Source organism: Arctopsyche grandis, chromosome 9 (assembly GCF_051622035.1).
Source record: "Arctopsyche grandis isolate Sample6627 chromosome 9, ASM5162203v2, whole genome shotgun sequence".
Classification (NCBI taxonomy): Eukaryota; Metazoa; Arthropoda; class Insecta; order Trichoptera; family Hydropsychidae; genus Arctopsyche; species Arctopsyche grandis.
The window spans coordinates 14,775,507-14,799,571 of NC_135363.1; the positions used below are offsets into that span (position 1 = coordinate 14,775,507).

The 24,065-nt window shown below is 31.1% G+C and overlaps 1 protein-coding gene across 1 annotated transcript in view; it reads left to right on the plus strand.

Annotated features, from left to right (window-relative positions):
- Nucleotides 1-24,065, plus strand: part of LOC143917378 (trace amine-associated receptor 1) — an 83,531-nt gene that overhangs the window by 13,589 nt on the left and 45,877 nt on the right. Inside the window, exon 3 of the mRNA XM_077438872.1 lies at nucleotides 7,834-7,950. Within this exon, the coding sequence (XP_077294998.1) occupies nucleotides 7,834-7,950 (117 nt within the window). The remainder of the gene's footprint in view (nucleotides 1-7,833; nucleotides 7,951-24,065) is intronic.

A 24,065-nucleotide genomic window follows, 5' to 3' on the forward strand; every position in this document is an offset into this window, starting at 1 on the left:
TGCCTCGATAAATATTACATGTATAATATTATAATCAGGGACTATTTTATGAGCTTCCAATCCCATACAGGTGAGGCATTTGAAATTGGTTCTGTTAATTACGGCGTGACAAATCGTGCATACAAATAACAAAAGGATTATTCAATAAATGTTGATATCGGTAATTAAATTACCGCTAGTAATATTTGTCGTGTTATATTATAATAACGAAAATATATCTAAAATAAATTGTTTTGGAACTATTATGTATGTATGTACATATGTATCTTAGCAAAATTTTAAAATAAATATGTATGCTATTCTTCCAAGTTTCAATCACAATTCATATATGTATGTATGTATATATATATACACAATTCATATTTGTATGTATGTATATATATATATATATATATATATATATATATATATATATATATATATATATATACATATACATATATAGTATAACTATATAAAAAAGCGCTGAAAGAGAGATTCAGAATGCCTTAAACTTAAGCGAAAAGCTTCGTAAGCTTCAGATCCCGAATAGAACAAATGTCCAATGATAATCGATTTTTCATCTCATGTATGTATGTATGTATGTACATATGTAGATAGATGTGAGATTAGATTTTTTTCTGCGCATCAAATAGTGAACCAAATTATACCGTATACTTTTAAAAATACATTTAGGTTATCTGACATGATATGTATACATATGTATCTAGACATATTCATATTCCTACATACATATATCAGAATTTTGGCAGAAAGCATCCAGTGTATGAAATTAAAATATAGTGAGAAGTCGAAAAAACTGACGCGTGAAAATCTTGCCGACTTAATGCGTCGTTCCCGTTTTCGATCGTTTCAAATATCGTTCCCGGTTTTCCGGTTTCAGTTCACCCATCCGAAAGTGATCCACCTAACGCTCGCTTTCCCCGGCTCGTCTCTAATGACGCGTTTTCGTCCCGCGAAGGCCTGAGAGGGCGTAACGATCTTTTTATCTCGCGGAATCTGCCCCTTCGTCGCAGGAGGAGTGTGCTCTCTTTTTTTCCTAGAACGAGAGAGAGGAGTTTTCTTGATAGAGCGATGGTAATTCGAAGATATCGGTGATGAGGAGAAAATTCGCTGCCGAGTCGAGAAATCATTTTTACGCGTCACTTTTGCGCAACGCTCCAGTTCTATTCCAAGATAAAACTCAATAGCAACGATGATAATACAGAAGGGTAAATAAATTATAATATTTTCCATTTTCAAGTCGTCAGTTCAATGATTGATTTTTATTCGTATAATATTAAGCAATTTCTAGTAGCTTTGATTATATATAAATATATGTAGTAGGTACTTACGTTTGGGAATGTCAAATATTCATAGGAAATGGTGTGAAAAATAAAATTACGGTATAACAAAAACATAAATGCGGTGCTAATATCTAGTTAACAATATCCAATTCACACCAGAAACGATTTTATTCTTAAAATATCCTATGTCGTTTCATGATGTCCAGATAAGCAATCTTATGATACATTAGTACGTGTATACTATTTATGTAAGTAATTCTATGAATTGCATAAAATTCACATATCTACAATAAAAGCTTACGTTTTTACTTAAATTTAGCCTTATCTAAACGAGCAGTTACTTTTAATATAAAATTATTTTGCATGTCTTGTAAAAACGTAAGAATAATTTACAACAATAAAGGTGTCTTGTGTATCATATGGCGAATTACATTCCAACTGTTGAAAATATATTACAACTGAAAATATACATATGTAGTTCTCCAGGTTAGGTTTTCATGAAAAAGTCACTCGACTAGTAAATTAAGTTGGAAAGTCACATTTTTGTTTTTAATAAATTCTTAGAGTTATCGTAATACGATACTCATCATAATTCGTAATACGTAGCAAATATTAACGCATTATTGGATTCTAAAGCATTCGTAAAAACATCAAAAATGTCAAACCTCAACTAAAAACATTATTGTATTACAACTGGCGCACACCATTTCAGTGTATTTGCGTATGTTTTCGAATATGAATTACCTATAAGGTCAGGTGTAATATATTACAATTATTGAAAATTTACTTCGACTGTAACACGTATAAACACATAAACATATATTTGAATTGTATACATCCACTTATATGTGTATGTATGTAACTGTAAATGTGTTCATGTAGTTATAAAAAAATCCAGAATGTGACTATACATTGGAATTTTTATTTGAACAAACATTAACTATAAATTTGGAACCAAACGACAATGTGGCGACATTGAACTTGTCCATGTAAACGATTGTGCAATAAAAAGTCGACCGTGTCCCTTTTGTAAATCGACCAATAAAAATAAGCAAACAATTACCGTTACAACGTTGTCCTTTTAATATTAAAATCGTAAATCACCGTCGTTAAAGTAAGCACACCGAATATATTATTTAGCTACTGTGTAATCTTTCGACGAGAGTCTGCCGAGCGTTTATCGATTAACTCACCTTTATTCACCCGCTTTCCCCGTCAAAAATACCATGAAAATATTTGACCGAAGTTTTCCTCTATACGAAAAATAAACATGCACGTATTTGCGTCTACCCGTCTTTCTCAGAAATCGACACACTTCAAAGCAGCCCTTCAATAGTTAAATGTGCGAGAGAAACGCATACCGTTCGCAGAAATGTGGTTACGTTGCACGTCGAGTGGTTTTGATCCGGGGAACGTGAGCTTTGATCATCGCATAAAACTTGAGTTAACCGAGATGTACGAGCTGATTAGCATTTTTATAAGCTAACAGTAGTAGAACGCGATCTTGGAGTGATTTTATTTTTATGTCTCCGTTGAACTTTATCTTATAAGCCGTCGTATAATGGAAATTTTTGTCGCATTTTGTATGTAAACGAAGCGCTCGTAATACATATAACACATTAAATTATACGTGGGCTTTTAATGTTAATATGAGAGGTGGGTGCGCTTGTATACGTTATTATACATACGTGAGTATTTTTGATGTCATTTGCTCTGCATCTTCAGCAAAGAGGATTGAAATTGAATCACCTGTGACCTATTTCCTAGGAGTTTCCTTCGACACGCAAAAGAGCTGAACGTCTATACAATATTCCCGAGGAATATTTGATTTTTTTGACCGCAACGTCTTTCACAAAGTCGCGTCTAAGATAGGAATATTTACATTCACTTGCTTTTTTTTTTTGCTGGTGTTCGTTTAGGCTAGCGACTTACGAATCGGCCATTATTCTAACCTTTTGACGGGCATTAAAAGGGTTTTTTCCACCATTTTCCAACATATGGTATAACGATAAAAAATGATATCCTTTTAACGGGGGGTCGATATCATTTGCATTATACATTATGACATAAATATGTATGATATGCGATGCGATAGATCATAAAAGTTTTCCGCAATATATATTTTTTTTTACTATAACAACATTTCACGTTTCACTAAAAGAGTCGTAAAATTATGCTGACGCCTTAAAAAGAGTCAGCAGACCAAACATCTTTGATCAATATTATGTCAGTTTTGTATGTGTTGAATTCTATAGAAACTAAATGCACTCTTTGCTAGTAAATTAAACAAAACGAAGTTTCACTTTGAAACTTTTCTTCAACAGTCAGACTTACTCTTTTTACTTGATTTTAACATAGAGCTAAACTACCTGGCCGGAATGGAAAATAGATAACTTAATAAAGCTCAAAGCGAATGGAGATAAAACTTTTTCTTTTTCACGAAAGAAAGTGGTCTAACCTAATCAATTGGTCAATACGAAATCAAATTCATTTTTCGCACCATACATTATTATATATTTATGTATATGTAAAGAAAAATTTGTTACGTGTTATGTTTTATTGAAATCATTCAATCAAATGAAATCAGTTATCATTCTGTCAATTTAAATTAAATTTAATATTTTAAGCTATTTAATTTTGTTCTTTAATACATTTGTATAGCGTATGCAAATTCGAGTGACTTTTGTTTCTATTGTACATATGTATGTTTGTACATATACATATACATATTTGGCTTGATTTCAAAACATATGTATCAAACGAAACGTTTTCGTATAAGATATTTTAATTAAAAGTTTATATTTTATATGCTAGAAATTATTATAATTAAATTTAGCTCTATGTAAAATTGGTTGTATGCAAATATGTGATAAAAACTGTAATAGTTTGTGTGTTTACTCTTAAATGAATATTCCTCGCGTTCAAATGTCGCCGTCGTCCTATCACCAATCTTCCTTAATAGTTGTTCGTATGTTTCCCATAATTTGGAAAAATTCAAAGTTGTGGACCCCAGGGACGCTGTGTGGGGAATGGCGAGATAACATTATTCCAGCGTTGTATGACAGCCAAGATGGCATCGGGCCAACATCACCAGTTCAAGGCTTCAAATTTGGGTAACCCCAAAACACACATATAATACTCGCCTAGAGCTGGACCCTCTGAATATATCAAAAGCTCCAAAAAATCCTTTGAAATATCGTGGCGACGGCGGTGAAAGCTCCCGCGCGTCTCGTTGACCGGACAAAGCTCGTCATACCTCTTTCTTTGTATGTAGTAGTCGGCAAAAAAAAATTTAGTCTGATCGTGTGCAGACTTTAATATAGTGTAGCGTATGAAATTATGTCAAGGGAGTTTTTATCAATCTAATAGAATATAAATGTTTTTGCACGAGACATATATTTTTCCTATTATATGTATTATAGTGTACGATTTTAATAATTTAATATTGACGTGATTGAGATGAAATATTGAACGAAACTCCCGTATTCGTAGTATTCAAAACATGTAAAAGAAGCATGTAAATTTATTCTTTGAATCGGACATGGAGCAAACGTAGAAGTCGCTTACATTAAACGTATCAAATATGGCCGACGAAAGGCTGATCTCATTTTCTCAGCATCCAACATCGACAGTCATACATATGTATATGTATGTACATATCGTGTATTCATTTCCACACACTTCATTTCGATAAAATATTGTTTATCTTGCTATGCAATAAGGGATGTTTGCGTCTTGATATTATTTGACGTCTCAATATTTTGAAAATTCTCGAAAATCGAATCGAATAAGATTTGCTATCATTTATTTTTAAAAAATTCATCCATCCAACTATTCAATTTCTGCCCACTGAACGTGATTGAAAAAAAGTGTTTTTACTGTTTAATTTATTGCTAATGAATACCTGCTAATGTAGGTAGTAATATTTGGCTGCAAATAGATTTGGAAGCTATTAATTCGTGGACAAAAATTTGGCTTTTAACCCTAAACATCAAGAAATTTTCTGTATTACACCTAGGTTATAATACGCTTTTAGTATATGGAATCCTCATTTTAAAATATTGTATGTATTGAAAGGGTACTAAGGAGAATTACTAAAATACCTTCCGAACATAAATTACTTTCTTACATACATATGTATATAATGAGAGGTTGAAATTAATAAATGTCACCACATTGAAGACGAGAATAATAAGAGGCGACTTAATTGAAGTCTTAAAAATATGAAATAATCATTACAATTGTCTCATGTCCAAACTCTTTATGTTCAATGACAACAATCATCTTAGAGGTCACTCTCTCAGACTCCTAAAAGAAAAATCGAACTAATTGATTAGAGATTCCTTCTTTTCAAACAGAGTGGCTTAAGTTTGAAATAGTCTTCTCAACAATGTAGTAATTTCTTAAAATCTCAATATTTTCAAAAACAAGCTATGTAGATGTCTTTCTTAAACTTAAGGGTTTTTTAAAATTCTTCTTTTCCCATATATTCATTTCTTTCTATATGTTCGTGTTTTTAGTTATAATTTTACTATTCTATTTTTTTATCTCTTTGTATTTTCTTTTTTTTTCGTTATTTATTTTTCTTGTTTGATTTTTCCTCTCTTATTCTTATTTTTATTTTATTATTGTTAATTTGAATGTTTTGCTTATTTTTCATTTAATTAACATATACATATGTATTAGTTAAACCCCTTGGGTCTGTCGGCTTTACCACCTCCCACAAGTATGTTAAATAAATAAAATTTTCTTCTTGTTCAATGCTGTGTCGTTCTCATTTCTTGTCATCTGGGATACAGTAAATCCTCAGCTTCCACTCCTTCCAGTCCTGTGCCAAGTTAATTGCATTGTTTAAAGACGATCTCTTCAGTCTTTTTTATTTGATCTGACCATCTTGTGGGAATCCGTACTCTCGCTCGCTTTCCGTCAAGTGTTCCAATGACTACCAAATTCTCGAGATTCGTTCGAGAAAATAGTTCTATGTATAATACATACATATATCACAGTGCACTGGTAGAGCTATCGCATACCATAAGATAGGTCACAGTTTCTAGTCCCGGCCAAATTCGCTGCTGACGACATTTTATGGCTATTAAGAAACACAGATCGACCGTCTCCTGTTAGAATTTTATGATTTTTATAGCTTAATTATTGAGACGGATCCAATAAATCGGTATCCTCCATCTTAGTTTCTCACAAATTCAAATTATTAGCATCTCGAATTTGTTGCATCTTATAAATATGTTACCGAAATAATGTATTTCTCACAAATTTGCTGTGTATCAATAATTTGTTGACTGTCCATATATGTCTCTGTTGTATTCTATGAACTATTATGATAGTACTTATATATGTACATAATATGTACAAAAATAATCTAAGCATATTTGTCGCTTTGGGGTAATTTCTGTCATAGCACATATGCTGTAGTATGTAATAAATAAATAAATCAAAACAGGTTTTGAGACAGCAATTTTTATTTTAGCTTTAATTGAAGTTAAAAAAAAACATAATATATTTTTAAAATAATATAATAACAACGACCGAAAAGACTTTTTAAACGTTGGCTTCAGGCCGGGCCCCGTGCGAACGGATGAATCAAAAAGGGGAGTATATTACATAAATATAATATAAAATCTTGTATGCGTGTTAATATATTGTTGTCGCGCCAGAGCGAATAGGGTTTTACTAACTGACAAATCGCACCATTATTTTAACCGGAAAAACATTTCCACGTTTTTCGCGCGCGCGCGTTTTAATGCTATCGCAAGACTGGTCCAATAACTCTGAATGTTGACAGTTTTATTGGCTTGTGTGAATTTTGGACGAAAGTTTTCCTGCACCAGTGACAAACGGTAGCGTAATATAACGGTCAAAAATTACGATCGCCTTGAACTAAAAAAATAATAACGTGTCACACACTAAGCTATAAATTTAAACTATGTACATTTGTATGTATGTGTATTGAAAAATTTCAATTTAAAAGAAAAAATATTTTCAAAAAATTTATGACGTTAAATAAACGTCATGTTATATAGCAAATATTGCGTTGAATTTTGACGTATAAATCAATAATAGACATAATGCGACTATCAAAGCAGAAAATCGCCCAATCAAAGATTACTTTGATAGCTTGATGAGCCGTCAATAACGTTTTGTTTGATGAATGGCATTAATTTAATAAGTTCTTATACAAATTTTTAACATTTTTTTTTCATTTTAATTTGTACACTTTTGTTAAAATTTGTAAGATAGAATGTTTTTGTCACATCACACTCCGAAGAAGTTTCGTAATTCTTTCCAAGTTTTTCAGTTTCGGTTTTTCTTTTTCCATTTCATTTTTTTAATCTATCAATCAGTCACTGAAAAAAAATATACGCACCGAATTCGGGAATGTTCTTTCGACCCCCATTTCTCTTCTGCCATGACCATTTGCTTTTGCGTTTAGCGATTGACTTCAAACATTTATTTATATTTCGGTCCGTATATATAATTTCGTAAACCAAATAGATATAATAAATCAAATATATATATTATGTACTTTCAGGCGCTTCTGAGAGGTGCATTGAGTCAACAGAGTGCAGTGATTCTTGTGTGCATGGCTATAGATCGGTACGTTTGTCTTTTACATCCGACGAGATATCATCGACACTCCAGTAAAAAGGTATTTATTATATTATCAACTATTTTTAATTTATGTATTGAAAATTTTAATGTTTATTAAGTCTCCATATTAGTTTTTTGACTCAAGTATGTCGGGAAGGCTATTTAAGATTATTTATAATTGATTTATAAATGGAATAGAAAGTATTTTCAACAAGAAATAAACATCGATAATATAAATTTGGATTACAATTTTGTCATGTAAAATTTGAAAATTCGTCAATTCAACAAAATTCTATAATCAAAACTCAAAAATATGTATGATTTTAGTACCTTACCAGTACCTGTAGTCACTGTAGGTAGGCACTGAATCCATTTAATAGTTTATACAAATTTATTGGGTGGTTTTAAATGTAATAAGAAGCAAATATGTACAAGTATATTAAAATTAAAAAGTGAACAATTATTTATAGTAAAAATCATATTTTATTTTATTCAATCAATAATGCATACTCGTCTTAACATATTTCTCCAAACCGACGAGTGTGGTATACCCATATATGTATGTATGTACATATTGACCTATACATTAAACACGACATTTATGGTCAAACATTGTTCAGATGTATTGTAAGTACTATACAAATCAAATACAAAAATCGATTAACATCTACAGAGCACAGCATTTAAACGAATCAGTGAAATTCGGAATGCTGAAAAACACGTTGCAAAATTGTTGGAACCGCTTCAATGAAAATCAGATAAATTTATAAACTCTAATAGGAAACGATCGACCTGAAGTCACATATCCAAGGTCTAACCAGCAGCAACCGGTGGAATTGAACCCGTGACCATTTTATTTAAAAGCATTATAAGCTAACCACTAGTCTATGCTGCTGGTATTTTGGCTTTGTCTATAGAGACATTTTTCTACCGGATAAAATACACCCCTTTTACAAGTACATATCTTTACGTAAATCAAATAAAAATATTTGTTTTTTCATGATTTATTTTTGGGCACTGTATAACTTGTATACAGTGTATTGTGTATTTTTGGATAAGACGTGTTTAGTATGTATACACGCCTTATCCGAAAATAAGTCTTTGATAAGTTCGGTAGGTAGGCGCATGCATTGAATTGTCAAATGTGAATATGAACATATTCAAGATGAATAAATAAAATTGTTGATATTTTTACTCAAAAGAAATTATAATATAAGATATATTTTATTTTTGGGTTAGGGTAACTTATCAAATATATATATATATATAGGGGATTTTTTTCAACTGAATAAATGAATTAATGTTGATTGTTTTTTTGTAAATGAAAAAATAGACATCCAAACATCCAAGAAATAAAACATTGCTAATAGTATGTCTTTTGGAGGAAAAATTAATCTAAAAACCGGTTTCATTTTCGAGGAAATATGATACCATAAAATATAATATAATTAAAAAATAAATATTAATTCAATATTTCTATTATAAATTTGTATTCTTGTAACTTGAAGAAGATTTACATAGTTAGATTTGTTAGACTTTTATTAGATTTGACACGTGGACCGTCGTCGGTTGACTCCCTACACAATGACGCGAAGGTATGTGTGTGTTCATCAGAGCAAAACTCAATAAAATCGCGTTTTGTTTATTTACCGCGCGGAAAATTCGTAACATGCGAGTCTTTTTTTCAGCCGAATTTTTTCCGTTTCATTATTATACATTCGCTTCATCTCGTGTGCGTACACGCGAATGCCGTTTAATAAATAACGGGCGAGATAGACGCCGGCGCCTCGACGCCCTCAGAGGGATGGGTGAAGAGGGCCCGTAGAGGGGGAGGGGGAGGGTCCAGGCTCCTTTTAGCGGCTGTGATGCTGCAATAAAAGTGTGGACCAGAGAAAGGGGATATAGCGAGATGAGCGACTCCAACTGGTAAATGGCGGCTGGAAGTCGTCGACCGAAAGTATTAATTTATTACGCGCCGCAAAACCAAGATTTTCGAGGAGCTTTTCCTCGGGACGCCCGATTTTCCAGAGCGAAAGGCGTTTTGGCGTGAAAAAAATCGTGATTGCGAGAAAAAAGTTTGTGTTTTAACTAGTCGTCTTTTTTTGGAGAATGTATTTGTCCCGTTAAACAAAAATTTGCTTTCGTATAATTTTAGTTTCTGCTTAAAAGGTGTAATTAACTTTTTTTGATTAAAAAATACCATACGGGATATTGAAGCTGTTGGGGAAAAAAATGTTTATAAAAGTGTAAACATGGAAGCATGTGGAGAAAAATGGTTTGTATACGGCCATATTATTTAGTAATGCTAATTTTTTCGAAACTGCTACAACAGCTGTTAAATAAAATTGGCAAACTTTGGGGGAAGAAGCTCGATCTGAATTTTAATAATATTCAAATCTTATCAGCAGCTATTTACAGTTTACAAACATACAGGGCCGTGTGGAAGATTTTCTCAGTATAATGCAAGTCTTCGAAATGCTACCCCCAAAATGTTTTATTGTACTTTGTGGTTTAAAAAAATTGCAAAATACTATTTTTATTGTGAGAGTATAAACTACTTTAAAATACCGATATCAACCATGACAATTAACTTCAACAATCTATTGCAGTTTTACCCTTCTAACTTCAACTCTAGCAAATTCGTTAATTATGGATGTGTAGTCTAGAGTGGCAGCTAATGTAGATTCAATAGATTCGAAGTTTTCTTTGGCTAATTGAACTTCTTAACTAGTGTTTTATTAATTTTAATTTGGAAAAACTTATTTCAAATAATTTAAAACATCGAAAGTTTTCATATAATATGGTAGCATTCGGGAAACTACGTAATTCTTCTTGAAGATCATTTGAATTTATTATTTATTTATTTATATATATTTTAGCTATCAAGCTAATTTAAAAATACATCTTAATTAGTATACTTAACTCTAATTAAAATTTAAAATTAACTTATATGTACTGTCCCTCACAGAGGTGTCTCTTCGCACCTATATCTGATTCATTTTCGACCAAAAGTATTGACTGGAGACAGTTCTAATAATTTTCTAGCATTTTGTCACCTACATGTATATCTTTGTCATATAAAAACTTAAAAATTTTGATATGGGTTTCCAGAACCACGAATCGGTCATTCAGGGAATTAAGGGTAATGTTCAGAATATAATTTAAAAAAAGTTTATTTTAAAATTATTCCCCTCTGCTAAGGGTCCATCGACAGCTTCTTTATAATTATATTGTATATTGATTTCGCTGTTTATGTCGCACCCCTTAATGTGCTGCCTGATGCGGCTGCATCACTGTATTTATTTATTTATTTTATTTTATTAATTGAAAAATCAACAGACAGGATGTACATAGATATGTATAAAAAAAAACATAGCATAGTATCATAGCACGGCACGGCCCTGCATACATATTTATGATATTAAAAAAGCTTGAAGATCATCTCATAGATAACGAAATTTTCTTTTGACTAAATGCATAAAAACTCAAATTTAAACAATATTCATGCTTTCGCTATGAATTTTCAAAATGTCGATAATATTCGTGATGTTTAAATCATTCAATATATATATAATTATTTTTATTCAATGATACTTTAATGTTAATGCAATGCATTTGATAGTACACAGTAGTTAGATCGTTTGTTTTCTTTAAGTATACCTTGGTTAAATTTCATAGTTAGATATAATACATATGTATATTAGAATAACAATGCTAGGCTTAATTAAACGTTTCAATTAAGTATAAGTCAATTAAAACTTGAACTATCCAATTATATAATATCACTTTATGTTTATCCATTTATATTATATCACTTTATGTTTAATTATATAAAATATGACTATATATGTAGGTCAATCCTATTTATGTAGTCATATTTTAGTTTTTATTCTTTTCTTTTTCATTTGTTTGTCTACATATGTATACTAGATATATTATGTATTTTGTAAAAATCTATAATTGGGCTCAGATGTTATTTTCTTATATTCATTCTTCATTTTTATGAATTTCTACATCTGCGGCTTGTTGATTTTTCAATAAATATATACATACATAAATGTATATAAATTGAGCTTATTCGCAAAATTATTAACGTAAAGCAACTGGTGTAGTCGTCAATGTACATATATTTGTACTGTTTAAATTAAAATTAAATCTTCCGTTGAACATTTTGATTAATTTACATTTCACTCATATTTGAAATTAAATCGAAATTTTCTTGGGAAACATTGAAGTGTTCTTAAAATGAGAAATTCGGTCAAAGTTGTTGACCCCAAAAATCGTTTATTTAATGGTTTATTCGTACGCTAATTATTTTATAGCCGGATAACCACTTATTTGAAAACGTAAAGTTCACTTTTAATTCCTGGTCGTTTTATTATATATTACGGACTAATATTATTAAAAGTGACTCAAAAAGATATGATCTTAAATATAACCGATCAAAAGATATAAATTTATCTTTATATTGCTGGTTTGTACATATAATATTGGGTATTAAAAAGTATTTTACAACGGACAGGAAATTTTTTATATTTTCTTTCGTAATATTACTTAACATTTTTATATTTTCTTCTGAAAATGTTATAATTTAATATAGGGTGCCCAATAGGTAAAAATTATTTTATTTATATTCCCAATACTTTCGATAACTTTTAAAGAAAAATTGCGTGACTATGAAATTGTACGGTACGGGGCTGCCATATGAGATTATGTATTGAAGTGCAAGAGTCGTGAAAACCAACCCTAATACTGAGAGGGGAAAACTTTTTTTTTTCACCAAACCAGAAAGTAAATGCGTGACCTGCGTTATCAATAATGCAAAACAAAAGACAAGAGTTCGGCTATTCGACGGGTCGTCTTCAATTATGCCCTTCACGTATCCTTTACGCGGCCATTTTTATCACGACCCCTAAAAGTAGATCCCGTATATCCGCGGCGAGAAAAAGCCATTTTCATTTTACGTGTCTAGGTGTGTATGTTTTTAAATTGAGTTCAAGATAGAGATACATATGTATATAAATAGATAGCCCAGAGTCCATTTTCTAACGAGTCACTCACTCAATCTCGTTGGAAAACTTCTATGTGACACCGCTAACCAAGCGGAGACCGCGTCCCACAATTCATCATGGCTTGTTGCTTCAACCTAACAGTGGTTACCAACTATTGCGAGCATATATATTTGTCATTATAAGTTCATAGATTGAGATAGAGGAGTGGGGCAGATGCAACGTATACCCATTATTATAATTTTCCATTTGTTTGTCAGTAAGAAGATAATGAATGCTCGACAATAAAAGGATTCCCCGTGTCAAAAAGTTGGAACTATTTGTCATGTGGTGAAGTTGTCTTATAAAAGGTTTTATTTCCAGTGATTCCTCATTTATCTTCTGTAGTAGAAAAAAATAAAAATGCGAACCGGTAATATTTTGGTGAGTAGGCGAATTGTGGTGCCGGTTTTTATAAAAATATCAACCAAATTCTGTTGATCTGGATTTTATAATCAGTCAATGGACATATTTGGTGGCAGATGATGATATTCCTTTAAAGCAAGGGTTTCCTACGGGTCGAAGGAAACCCTTGTGAAGCAAAATTTGTTCGATAATTCTATTACATGTAAAGTGCTTCGCAGAAGAAAATTTGAACTGATTTTGGAAGAAGTTGAAACACATCTCAAAGATTTGCTGATTCGCAATGAAGTAAGGTGGTTCAACAAATATGTTTTTGTTAGGTTTCAAGAGCTTTACTTGAAATAAGAATAGTTTTAATCAATTTAACAAGAAGTTTACTGATATTAATGAGCTTCATAAAATTAGCAGTCTCTTGTAATATGAACCTTTAATGGATGAATGAAAATAATAAGTCTAGCAAAAACGATCGCAATGATTTTTCCGATGATTGTGTTGAAATATTTTTATGTATGAAATGTATTGAATCCTGAAGAATACTGATATTTAAAAGACGCTTATGACATTTGTAAAAAAAAAGATATTAAAAAATATTTTGTTTCTGCAGTTATTGAAAGAAACTTTGCCTGTTAGAATTAATATTTTTAACTTCTAAGTTCTAACAAAGCAATAACATAAAAGTCGATCGCCTTGAAAATTTAAATGAAAAGTAGCTCCCAAACTCAAAAACGTTGGGTATCCTTTCCTTAATGGATGAGAAAAAATAACAAAAACCTGATTCACTCTTGGCGTTAAAAAAAACAAAAAGAATAGTCGAATCTTTGTAAAAAGTGTTTTGCATTTGTGATCCAAGCGAATGAAACTCGTGGCAGGGGTGACAGAATGTACTAATATCAGTTGAAGAAATAATTTAAGAACAGAAATATAATTTCATATGCCATGCAGATATTGCATCAGTTAACATTACGCTTTTAATATGCTATTCGTAAACAATTTAACGTGATATTGCACGAATTTTGTATCGTCTCATGTCACTTTCACAGCCGCACCCTGTTTAAAATACAACACGTCATGTTTTGTTTACTCTTGTAAAAGTTTCGCACAATCCGATGTCCGCTTATATCGCGAGTTGTTCTTATCCGAGCTTTTTTGTAAGCTCAAATGGAATATAATGTTCGCTGAAAGGGCGATGAAAAAGTTTCACTGCGAAGCGATTGATATTCAAGGGCCACTCTTCGCCATGATCCGTTCGCGTTCTTTCACGCGTTCTATTTTTTTTTCTTTCTATTTTCACGCATGCTTGTATGTGTTTATGTACGTTTCACTTATAAAATATGTATGAGGAAAGTTAAAAAAAAATTTTTTTCGACCCCAAAACACTCAAGAAAGGTCTCGCTTGTTCGTTAGAATTAATTCTCTCGTTTTTTCGATGGGACACGTAATTTATTGTTCGCGAAATCATCTATTACAATGCGAGAACTTTTGTGTTCTTTTGTGCAGAAGGAATTCGTAAATCATACGGATTATATACATACATAATCATTATATATAACAATTGAGCGGTCCGCGGATCGCATTTTCGCACGCCTGCGTTGTACACTCGGTGTCATCGGTTGCCTTGTGAGACCTTTCTCACTATTCCGCTGTCAGGTTGATGTATTAACACAGGCTTGAGAAGGATCTTCTTGAAGAATTTATTTGTTTGTTTGTCTCGAACGCTCAATTTAAAAAAGGACGCATACGCCGAATTTTCCGATACGATTTGCATGAGAATTTCCCTTCAACGACTCTATAAGTCGAAAGTCTTTGACTCAAAAATAATGTTACTTGTTTACTTTTAAATCCACCTTGGTTTATAAAATCCTATTTTTTTTAGGAAATTTTAGAAATTCAATTATCAGTAAAGATTAATCAGATTTAGATTAAAACGGCATGCAAAAAAATATATGTATATATATTTAACATTTCTTACATAATTATTTATTTATTTATTTATTTACATATACCAGGAAAGCCTTACAGGTAAATTCCAATGCACCTTTCTGGCCAATTACAAATACAAATGAAGCATTTTTATTACAAGTCGTTGAATTGCGAGACACTGAAAAACTCGCAAATTAACGGGACATCTATGAATTGTACATAAATTTTTTGTACATCAATCAAACTTCAAATAGTGGTGACATAGTAGGTAGGAAGGATTTTCAGCCATTTTTTTTCCGGGAACCGTTTCAACAATGAAATCAGAGAAAATTGGCAAACTCTGATAGGAAACGATCAGCCTGGAGTCACAAATCCAGGTCTGACCAACAGCATAGTCTGAAAAATTCATTTTTCATTCAGGGATTGAACCCGGCACCTTCTTGACGCTAAGCAGAAGCTTAACGACGGAGCTATGCTGCTGGATATATTTTATTTATTATTTTATTTTTTATTTAATTTATATGTATGTATATAGAGCGTTTCCAACGTTCTCCAATGAAAGGGTTGTCCAGACTCTATTCTTTAGGGGTAGTCACATATTGAGGGATTAGCAATAGTAAAAAGAAGTTGCTGCAATTATTTAGAATGATTCCAATTTGACATTTTAGTTGAAATATAATGGGAATATGAGTCTCCTATGATACAATATTTTATGAATAAATATATGTACCTATACATACATATGTATATATATGTATATATATATATATATATATATATATTTTTTTTTATTTAATAGTTTTGGACCATTGTGGCATTACAGGAAGAACCTAATGCGCCACAATGGCCTACATTTGAAAAAGATATAAAAACATGATATAAAAACAAGTAAACTGTAAATAAAGGAAAAAAGCAAAAGCAGAAAACATGGTAAAATAAAATAATAAAAAAAGTAACAAAAGGAAAATAATACATCATTCAGAGAGAAAATATATATATATATATATATATTTATATATGTATATACATATATGTATGTATATGTATATATCAGTGGCGTGCGGTGACTTTTCAAACAAGGGATGCTGTCTCTTGTTTGAAAAAAAAAACCGACCAATTTATTTTTTTAAATTTTATTTTATTCTTCGTTCCTTTTTACAAAATTCATCGATAACCGCATCATAGAATTTTTTATTGTTTTTTAAATTTGACATTATTTTCTTTTCGATTGCAATTTTAGTAAGACCAGAGAGTCTTTCTTCACTTTGACTACTTCTGGTGAACGTTTTAATTCTTTTCATAGTCGAAAATGATCGTTCAGCCGATGCGCTCGTGGAAGGTATCGTACAAATTAATTGTATTAAACTAAATACTTGTTCCAAAACTTCTATTAGATCATCTTTCACAATTAATTCCTTTACGTCATTTATAGATTTCAAATGAAAATCTTGCGTTGAGTACATGTAAATTAATTCGCTTTTTAATTTCATCAAATCAAATTATTTTCCATAAGTTAGGTGGAGTGATTTAAATAGGATATCTGGAAAATTATTTTCATATTCTTTAAATTTTTTGACGTTAAAAAAAATTAAAAGAAATTTTAAATTTTCGATATCTCGAAATCGATTGGTTGTATTTACTGAAAGAGTTTCTAAAATTTCAGAATAGTGAAGTTTATACGTTGTTTTCACATCTTCTTCACATTCAGCATATTTTCTTTTTCTATTAAAATTTTTAGTTATTACTTTGTTCCACAATGAATCAAAATCGTCTTTTTTGTTATCTAAATATTTTACAAATTTTTAAAAATCTGCCGAATTAAATATTGCAGAAAATAAATGCAAATTGAAATTGAATTCAAACTCTTTTAAATAACGATGAAGGACTTCAGCATTTATGACAGCATCAGTATCCCATTCGTCTTCATCATTAATTATTTGATTAAATATTTCCATTAATTCTGTTTGATATTCTAATACCATATTTAAAATTTTGCTATTGTAGTTCCATTGTGTAGGGGCAGCAGTGGGAAATCGTTTTTTTATTTGACAATCGAGAAGGGAAATTCTTCTTGAAGACTTACAAAAAAAAGTTGAAAATGACAACATACGGCTGAAAAAACGTTTGCATCCGGATATATGGTTAACAGATTGCGACAAAACTAAATTCAATCTCTGAGCGTAACAATGGACAAATAAAGAATTAGGACAAATATCTCGAATTTTTCGTTGCACTCCATTATGCTCCCCGGACATTACAGCCGCTCCATCATACGTTTGTGCAATTAATTTGTCCAAACAACCAAATTCTTCCAAGGTCTCACGTATGTGCTGAAAAAGAGAATTAGCTGTTCTATTGGGACTAACATCGACAAATCCAACTAATCTCTCCTGAATTTCATTGTTTTCATCTACATATCTAAAAATAGTAGATAGCTGAGCTTTGCGACTGATATCTGTAGATTCGTCCACAATTATGGAAACAAATTTTGATGCACGTATTTCAGTTTTAATCTCATCTAGCAAGACTTTTGATATTGCGGATACCAAGTCATTTTGTATATGGTTCGATAATCCAGTAAACACCGTAGAGTTATCTAAATGAGTTTTCAATTTTATGTCTGATTCACTCAACAAATACAGCAATTCAATATAATTCCCTCTATTTTACGATTCCTGGTGTTCAAAATGTCCTCGTAAAGGTTGTTCTTGTTTTGCTAAAAAACAGATCGCGCTTATTAATTTCGACAAAATGTATCTATTTGCAGTAACTTCTTTGTTGTGCATTTCAATATTTGCTTTAAATTGAGCACTTAAAAAGTTTTCTATACGAGGTCCCTTTCCAAATTTTTTAAATTGAGCAGCAGAACATATGTGAGCTTGAGAACATTCATGTCTCTTGCGCGATTTACTTAAATTGTTTAGGTCAGAAAATCCAAATTTACTCCAGACATTCACTTCTTGAGAAAATAAAATACATGGCCAACAGGATAATTTCGTTAAGTGAGCACATCCACAAATCCATGAAATTTTTTCGTATGTTTCTGTGTTAAAATACCTTTTAAATGTTTTTGTTTTAGACTGAATATTTAATATTGGTGTGGGTTTGGGGCTCTTAACAATAATCTCCTTTTCATTAAATGGGAGAGAAGCAAATCTTCTTTTCAGCACATTTTCAATTAAACAATTGCAATTATTATTGATCTCGACGACAAGTCCACTCTCATTGTTATTTTCGATATCCATATTAAAGGCAATAATGAAAACTCGTAAGTAGTGGAACAGTAAACTAAAAATAAAGTTAGACGAAACTAATTAAAATGAAAACTTAATTCAAAAGTAAAAAATAACCAACTTACAGTATAAATGATTAACTTCGTCTAAAGAAATGAATCGGCTAGCTTTTTGATAAATAACTTGGGGCGTAGCGTGCGGAAATATCGATCAACAGCGGCTTCCAAGTGAAACTCAATAGATAAGCAAACAGAGAAACCGAATCCACCGTAGAGGTTAAACAAGTGTCAACGCGTCCGCGCGAATAAGACAGCCTCATAGTGCGCATGCGCAAATGGGATCGGTCGCGACTCCGAATCCATGACGCGCGCGCACTTCACTCAGCGTCTACTCGCCAGCGTCACTCGCCTGTGGCCGGCCTATGCGAATGCGGCCTATGCGAATCCTTAATAAAAATTATCAAAAGATCCTATATAATGCATCATGTAACAAAAAACACGTGATATGTGAAATATATATATATACTCATAAACTACATCATAATCACGTACATCACTAAGAATACATCGAAGCGAAATTCAAATATTTATTAAAAATACTCTTGGCTTTTTAAAGTTATAGGGGATGCGCCGCATCCACCGCATCCATGGACCGCACGCCACTGGTATATATATACATATATACATCAGTATTCGTAAATTTAACTGAGGTTCAGTAAGTGATCCACAGCAGAAAAGACTAGCGGTTAGCATATAATGCTTTGAACAAAGTGGTTCACGGGTTCAAATCTCACTGATTTCTGCTGGCCAGAGCTTGAATTTGTGACTCCCAAGTCGATCGTTTGCCAACAGTTCTAACAAATTGGCAACCTCACCCATTTTATCAATCTTTGGTTTTCAGCAATCTCGAATTTCGCTGAATTGTATAAAATTCTGCAAATTTACAAATTTAACCATATATGTTTCTGTGAATGTTATTGATATTGGTTTACTTTGTATAATACTAATATGTAATTAAATAATGTGTGTGTAGAATATAAAATAAAAAATTACATATGCATATATCTACATATGTATGTATGTAGGTAACATATGCTCCAAATTTATAATATATATAAAAACATTCAAAATCAAAATTAAAGAAACTAATATTTATATATTAAATAAAGTAAATATGATTCGTTATATAAATAAAATTATGCTTAATAATTCCGTATCATTTTGTCCTTTAATTTAATTTCAAATAGCTACCCCATCACTGAAAAAGTTGCCGATCACTGATATATATGTACATACTTATGTAGATACTAATATACATGGTTATATTATATTTTGATACTAATATACTAATATAAAGATACTGATATATGTACATATGTATGTAGATAGTTTTATATTTAAAAAAATCTTTATATTTTTGAAACAATTGTACGATTGGGTAGAAATTGGTTACCTAAAAGGTTACCTAAAATAATTTACATACATATTATAGAAACGAATTTAACTTCGATAAATTCGTTTGAAAATTTATAGGGTTCAGCTGTTAATCCGACCGTTAAGGGTCTTTTTGAGCATCGTTGATAGTTTTTGAATGTCGGTTAGGTACACGTGTCATGGGGTTTGTCCGGCAGGTTCGTCCATTAATCTTGCACGGTGTCATAATTTCAATTCAATATAAAGGTATTACGTAAAACGAGCTGTAAATACCCGTTTAAATATTGAACATACACACATGGCGGCGTGACCGATATTTCATCCGTGTCACTCAAATCCCATGGAGCTGTCCTTTCCACCGAATGGTCATTAGAATAAATATTATTTATCTACGTGAATGTAAATAAAACGGACAAAAACTTGCGAACATCGCTCATGTGAATAAACCGACACATTAACGTGTTACGTGGCCTTTTTATAATATTACACGTGTTAGCACACGACTTGTTGTACGTATGTACATATTTAGTATATATGTATGTATGTACATACATATGCAAATGTCGTAAAAATGTTTCCAACTGTAGTTGGAAATTGACATTAATTGACATTACGCAAAAATATATGGCACATGATTTGCAGAAATTTTCAAGGTGTGTTTTTGTTATATTGACTCTCCTGTTATGTACATGTAATTTAATTTAATTTAGGTGTGTGAATTTTTTTTTAATTTTTAATTTAAATTCATAATATATTAATATTTAGTTTTAATTTAAATATATTATACATATAAAATATTTAAATTTTTATTGAAAATCAAACGTGCAGATTTTTTAAACACCAAAATAACATGAAAAAGTTGTTGATAAATTTTATTATGTGGAATATCATGTTTTTTAATCTAGTATATTTAATATTTTTCAATAATTTAAGCCATATTTTTCAATTCAAATTAATCAATGTAATTAATATCCAATATTTTGATATTTTATTATTCTTATTGTGTTACAGTGATATTACAGGTATTCCCAATTTATCGCAACGTCAAAAATTAATACATATACTCGTACATACATTAATTACTGAACTTGATTTTTATAAGTACATATGTATGTCCAATGCATTTATGTTGAGTAATCAAAGGAAATAATTTTTTTTGTATTCTAATATTATGAATGTATATATTCTATAAAGAGATATTTCTTTTATCACACAAATTGTATTTTATATTGTTTTTAAATTTATAATTAAAGTTTACTCCAGAATTTCCAAAAAATACAAAATTTATCAATTCTTTTTACCGAATCATCATGTTTTGACGCACATGTCGTGTTTTACGTCAAAATAGGTTATTTTGGCCTCCTTATATTTCATAAAATTCGAGAATTTAAAATTTGTTTTCAAATTTCAATTCAATTTCAATATTCAAAGGCTTATTATACCTAATGATACTCTCAACGACTTTTATGGAATATGAAAAAAAATACGATTTCTGAAAAGAACGCTCCCTCCATACACATTTGACGTTGTAAGCTTTGTATTTGAGTTTATGGTAAAATGGCGACTTTATGAATGAATTCTCTGAATTCTAGTTAATCAGTAAATACCTATCATAATCAACCCAAATAAAATGAATTTATGAAAAAAACTACATACTTTTTCGAAATATTCGTCGAGATAAATCGGTTGAATGGAGGTACAGGACAGTGTTTAAATCGATGATTTTTTTATTTAACGTTTCCTTGATATGACTCAAGTTTTCCACTCGACCCGTCGATGGAAATCCAAAATTCGTATTTTACGCCCCGGCCCAATTTATGTACGTCAATGTACATATATGTACATATTTTTTACTTGATTTTTATTATTTTTTTTATGATGTTTTTGTTTATTTATGATTTTTATTATTTTCTTATGTTTTTTTTTTTTATTTATGATTTTTATTATTTTTTTTTATGATGTTTTTTTTGTAATTTTTATGATTTTTATTATTTGTATTAAAATCACATTGACGCTTTGGGGCAACCTGTCAAGTCTCTGTGGTATTGATTTTTTAAAATAAAATAAATAAAAAAAAAAAATAAATATGTATATATTATATGTATATCCATTGATGTTTGTCTTAAAATTATCTTCTAATTGGGTACACATTGTTTTTGTTTACGATACACAGCACAGCTATAAATTTCGTTCCTGGTATTCTTTTACTTATGATACGGGTATGAAAGTGTTACCTTTATTTAGAGTATCAGTTACATGAACGGTAACGTCGTTTTTCTTTGTACTGGCCGGCGTCTCGGAAAACAATGCGTCTAGGAAATTTTCCGGATGTTTCCCTTAAATAACGCTTCGGCTAAGAACAAACCGAGTAGATGGGGACAAACTGGCTTTTGAATAGTCTTGCCAAAGGGGTGGGTGGTGATGCGATGGTGGTTCCGGATGGGGGATGGGCCCTTTGTTATTCTTCGGCACACACCACACCACCATCCCTAGCGGCCTAATTATGCCATTTATATTCATTATATTTCTTTAGCGGCGGCCAAATCTGTCAGAATTCGACCCGCCGCTTTTTAAACCCGCCGATTTTCCACTATTTCGCGGTTCGTAAAAAAGGGATGATGCAAAGGTAATTTATCACATTATGTACGATGGCGAGGCGGTTTTATGCGAAAGCGAAAGCTCATCTCAGAGAGCGACGGTGTTGGGGGAGTTTGATGATTTTCGGATGGTCAGTGGTGATTTATCATCTTCAATGTCATAGCATAATATTGTCGGTCGTCGATTGAATACGCTTAGCTAACCCGTCGTCAAAGTTTCAACACATTTATTTCATTTTTTTTTTATTTATTAAATGAAATACATTTTTTGTACAAATGTTATATTATATGTCGGTACACGTTCGCCGACTAATTTAGTTCACGCTCCCTCTAATCTCTTACTTTTACTTTGGGAAGCTTTCACATCGATCCCTTTCGTCCACCCACTACTTTATGAGGATAATTATTTGTTACGCGTATTTCCTAAATATAATATATATTTTTCTCGAGTAAATCAATTTCCTCTTGTGATACAATCGACGCCTTCATGCGTAGTATTTTAGGTTCAATAAATTTATACATACATATGTAATTATGTATGTGTACTCGATGCGTGATCGAAATGATTGGAAATAATACACATGCATACGTATTATAAATTGCCTTAATTTTAAAAAATAAGTGCACTCGAAGGAAGATACCAAAAATTTATCGTAAAATATAAGCCAAATTACGAGGTGATAAATTATATCAGAATCCGTAAAGTTCTCTCGCTATCTCATCAACGCTTTGTGGATCCGTTTTATGGGTAGATGAAACCTCGTAAAGTTTCTTTCGCCTTGTTATTATATTATCAGTTAGTTCACCTCCCCCTGCCAAAAGTTTTATTCATAAGTTTGGCATAGTCACCGAGTTATAAGCTGTGATAGTTTCCTATTTAGTGATTTTGGCACATATCAATAGTAAAATTTAAACATAGCTGAGTCATCGTTACGTGTGTAATATTCACTCAGTAGTTTTGAGATGTTATTATCGTATGTCATTTATATTTATATTTCATATAATTTTATTCGATTGTATACATATGATTGTATGCATTTCAAAATATTGCTGAGTTTTTATTTATACTGTACGCTGTGCTAAAAAAATCGTATGTTTGATTTAAAGATTTCGCGCGTGAAATGCGTTATTTACGCGTGACGACGATTACAGTAATAAATTTATAACGCTTTGACGTATTTGTGACATGTAGGATTATACGCCATAAACAAAGCTATGAAAATAGTAGTTATGACAGTTATCCCATCACAGATTGAAATGTCGAAATTCGATGACAAAATATCGAAAATATGAAAACATTTTAATGTAAAATTTGGTAATTTAATATGTAATCGAGATAGAAATGTATGCATTGTATAAGTCAGTAGCATTTATGTATTGATATATCTACATGTACATATGTATGTAAAATATAATAAATATGAATTTTAAGTTATTATATGTTGATAATACGGTGACTCACTCTGCTTTTCTAATACTTGTGAATAAAAAAATCAAAAGAATTTATTTATAGGATTAAAATTCAAAATATTATTAAATATGCATATATATACATATGTACACATTAAATTAACAACAT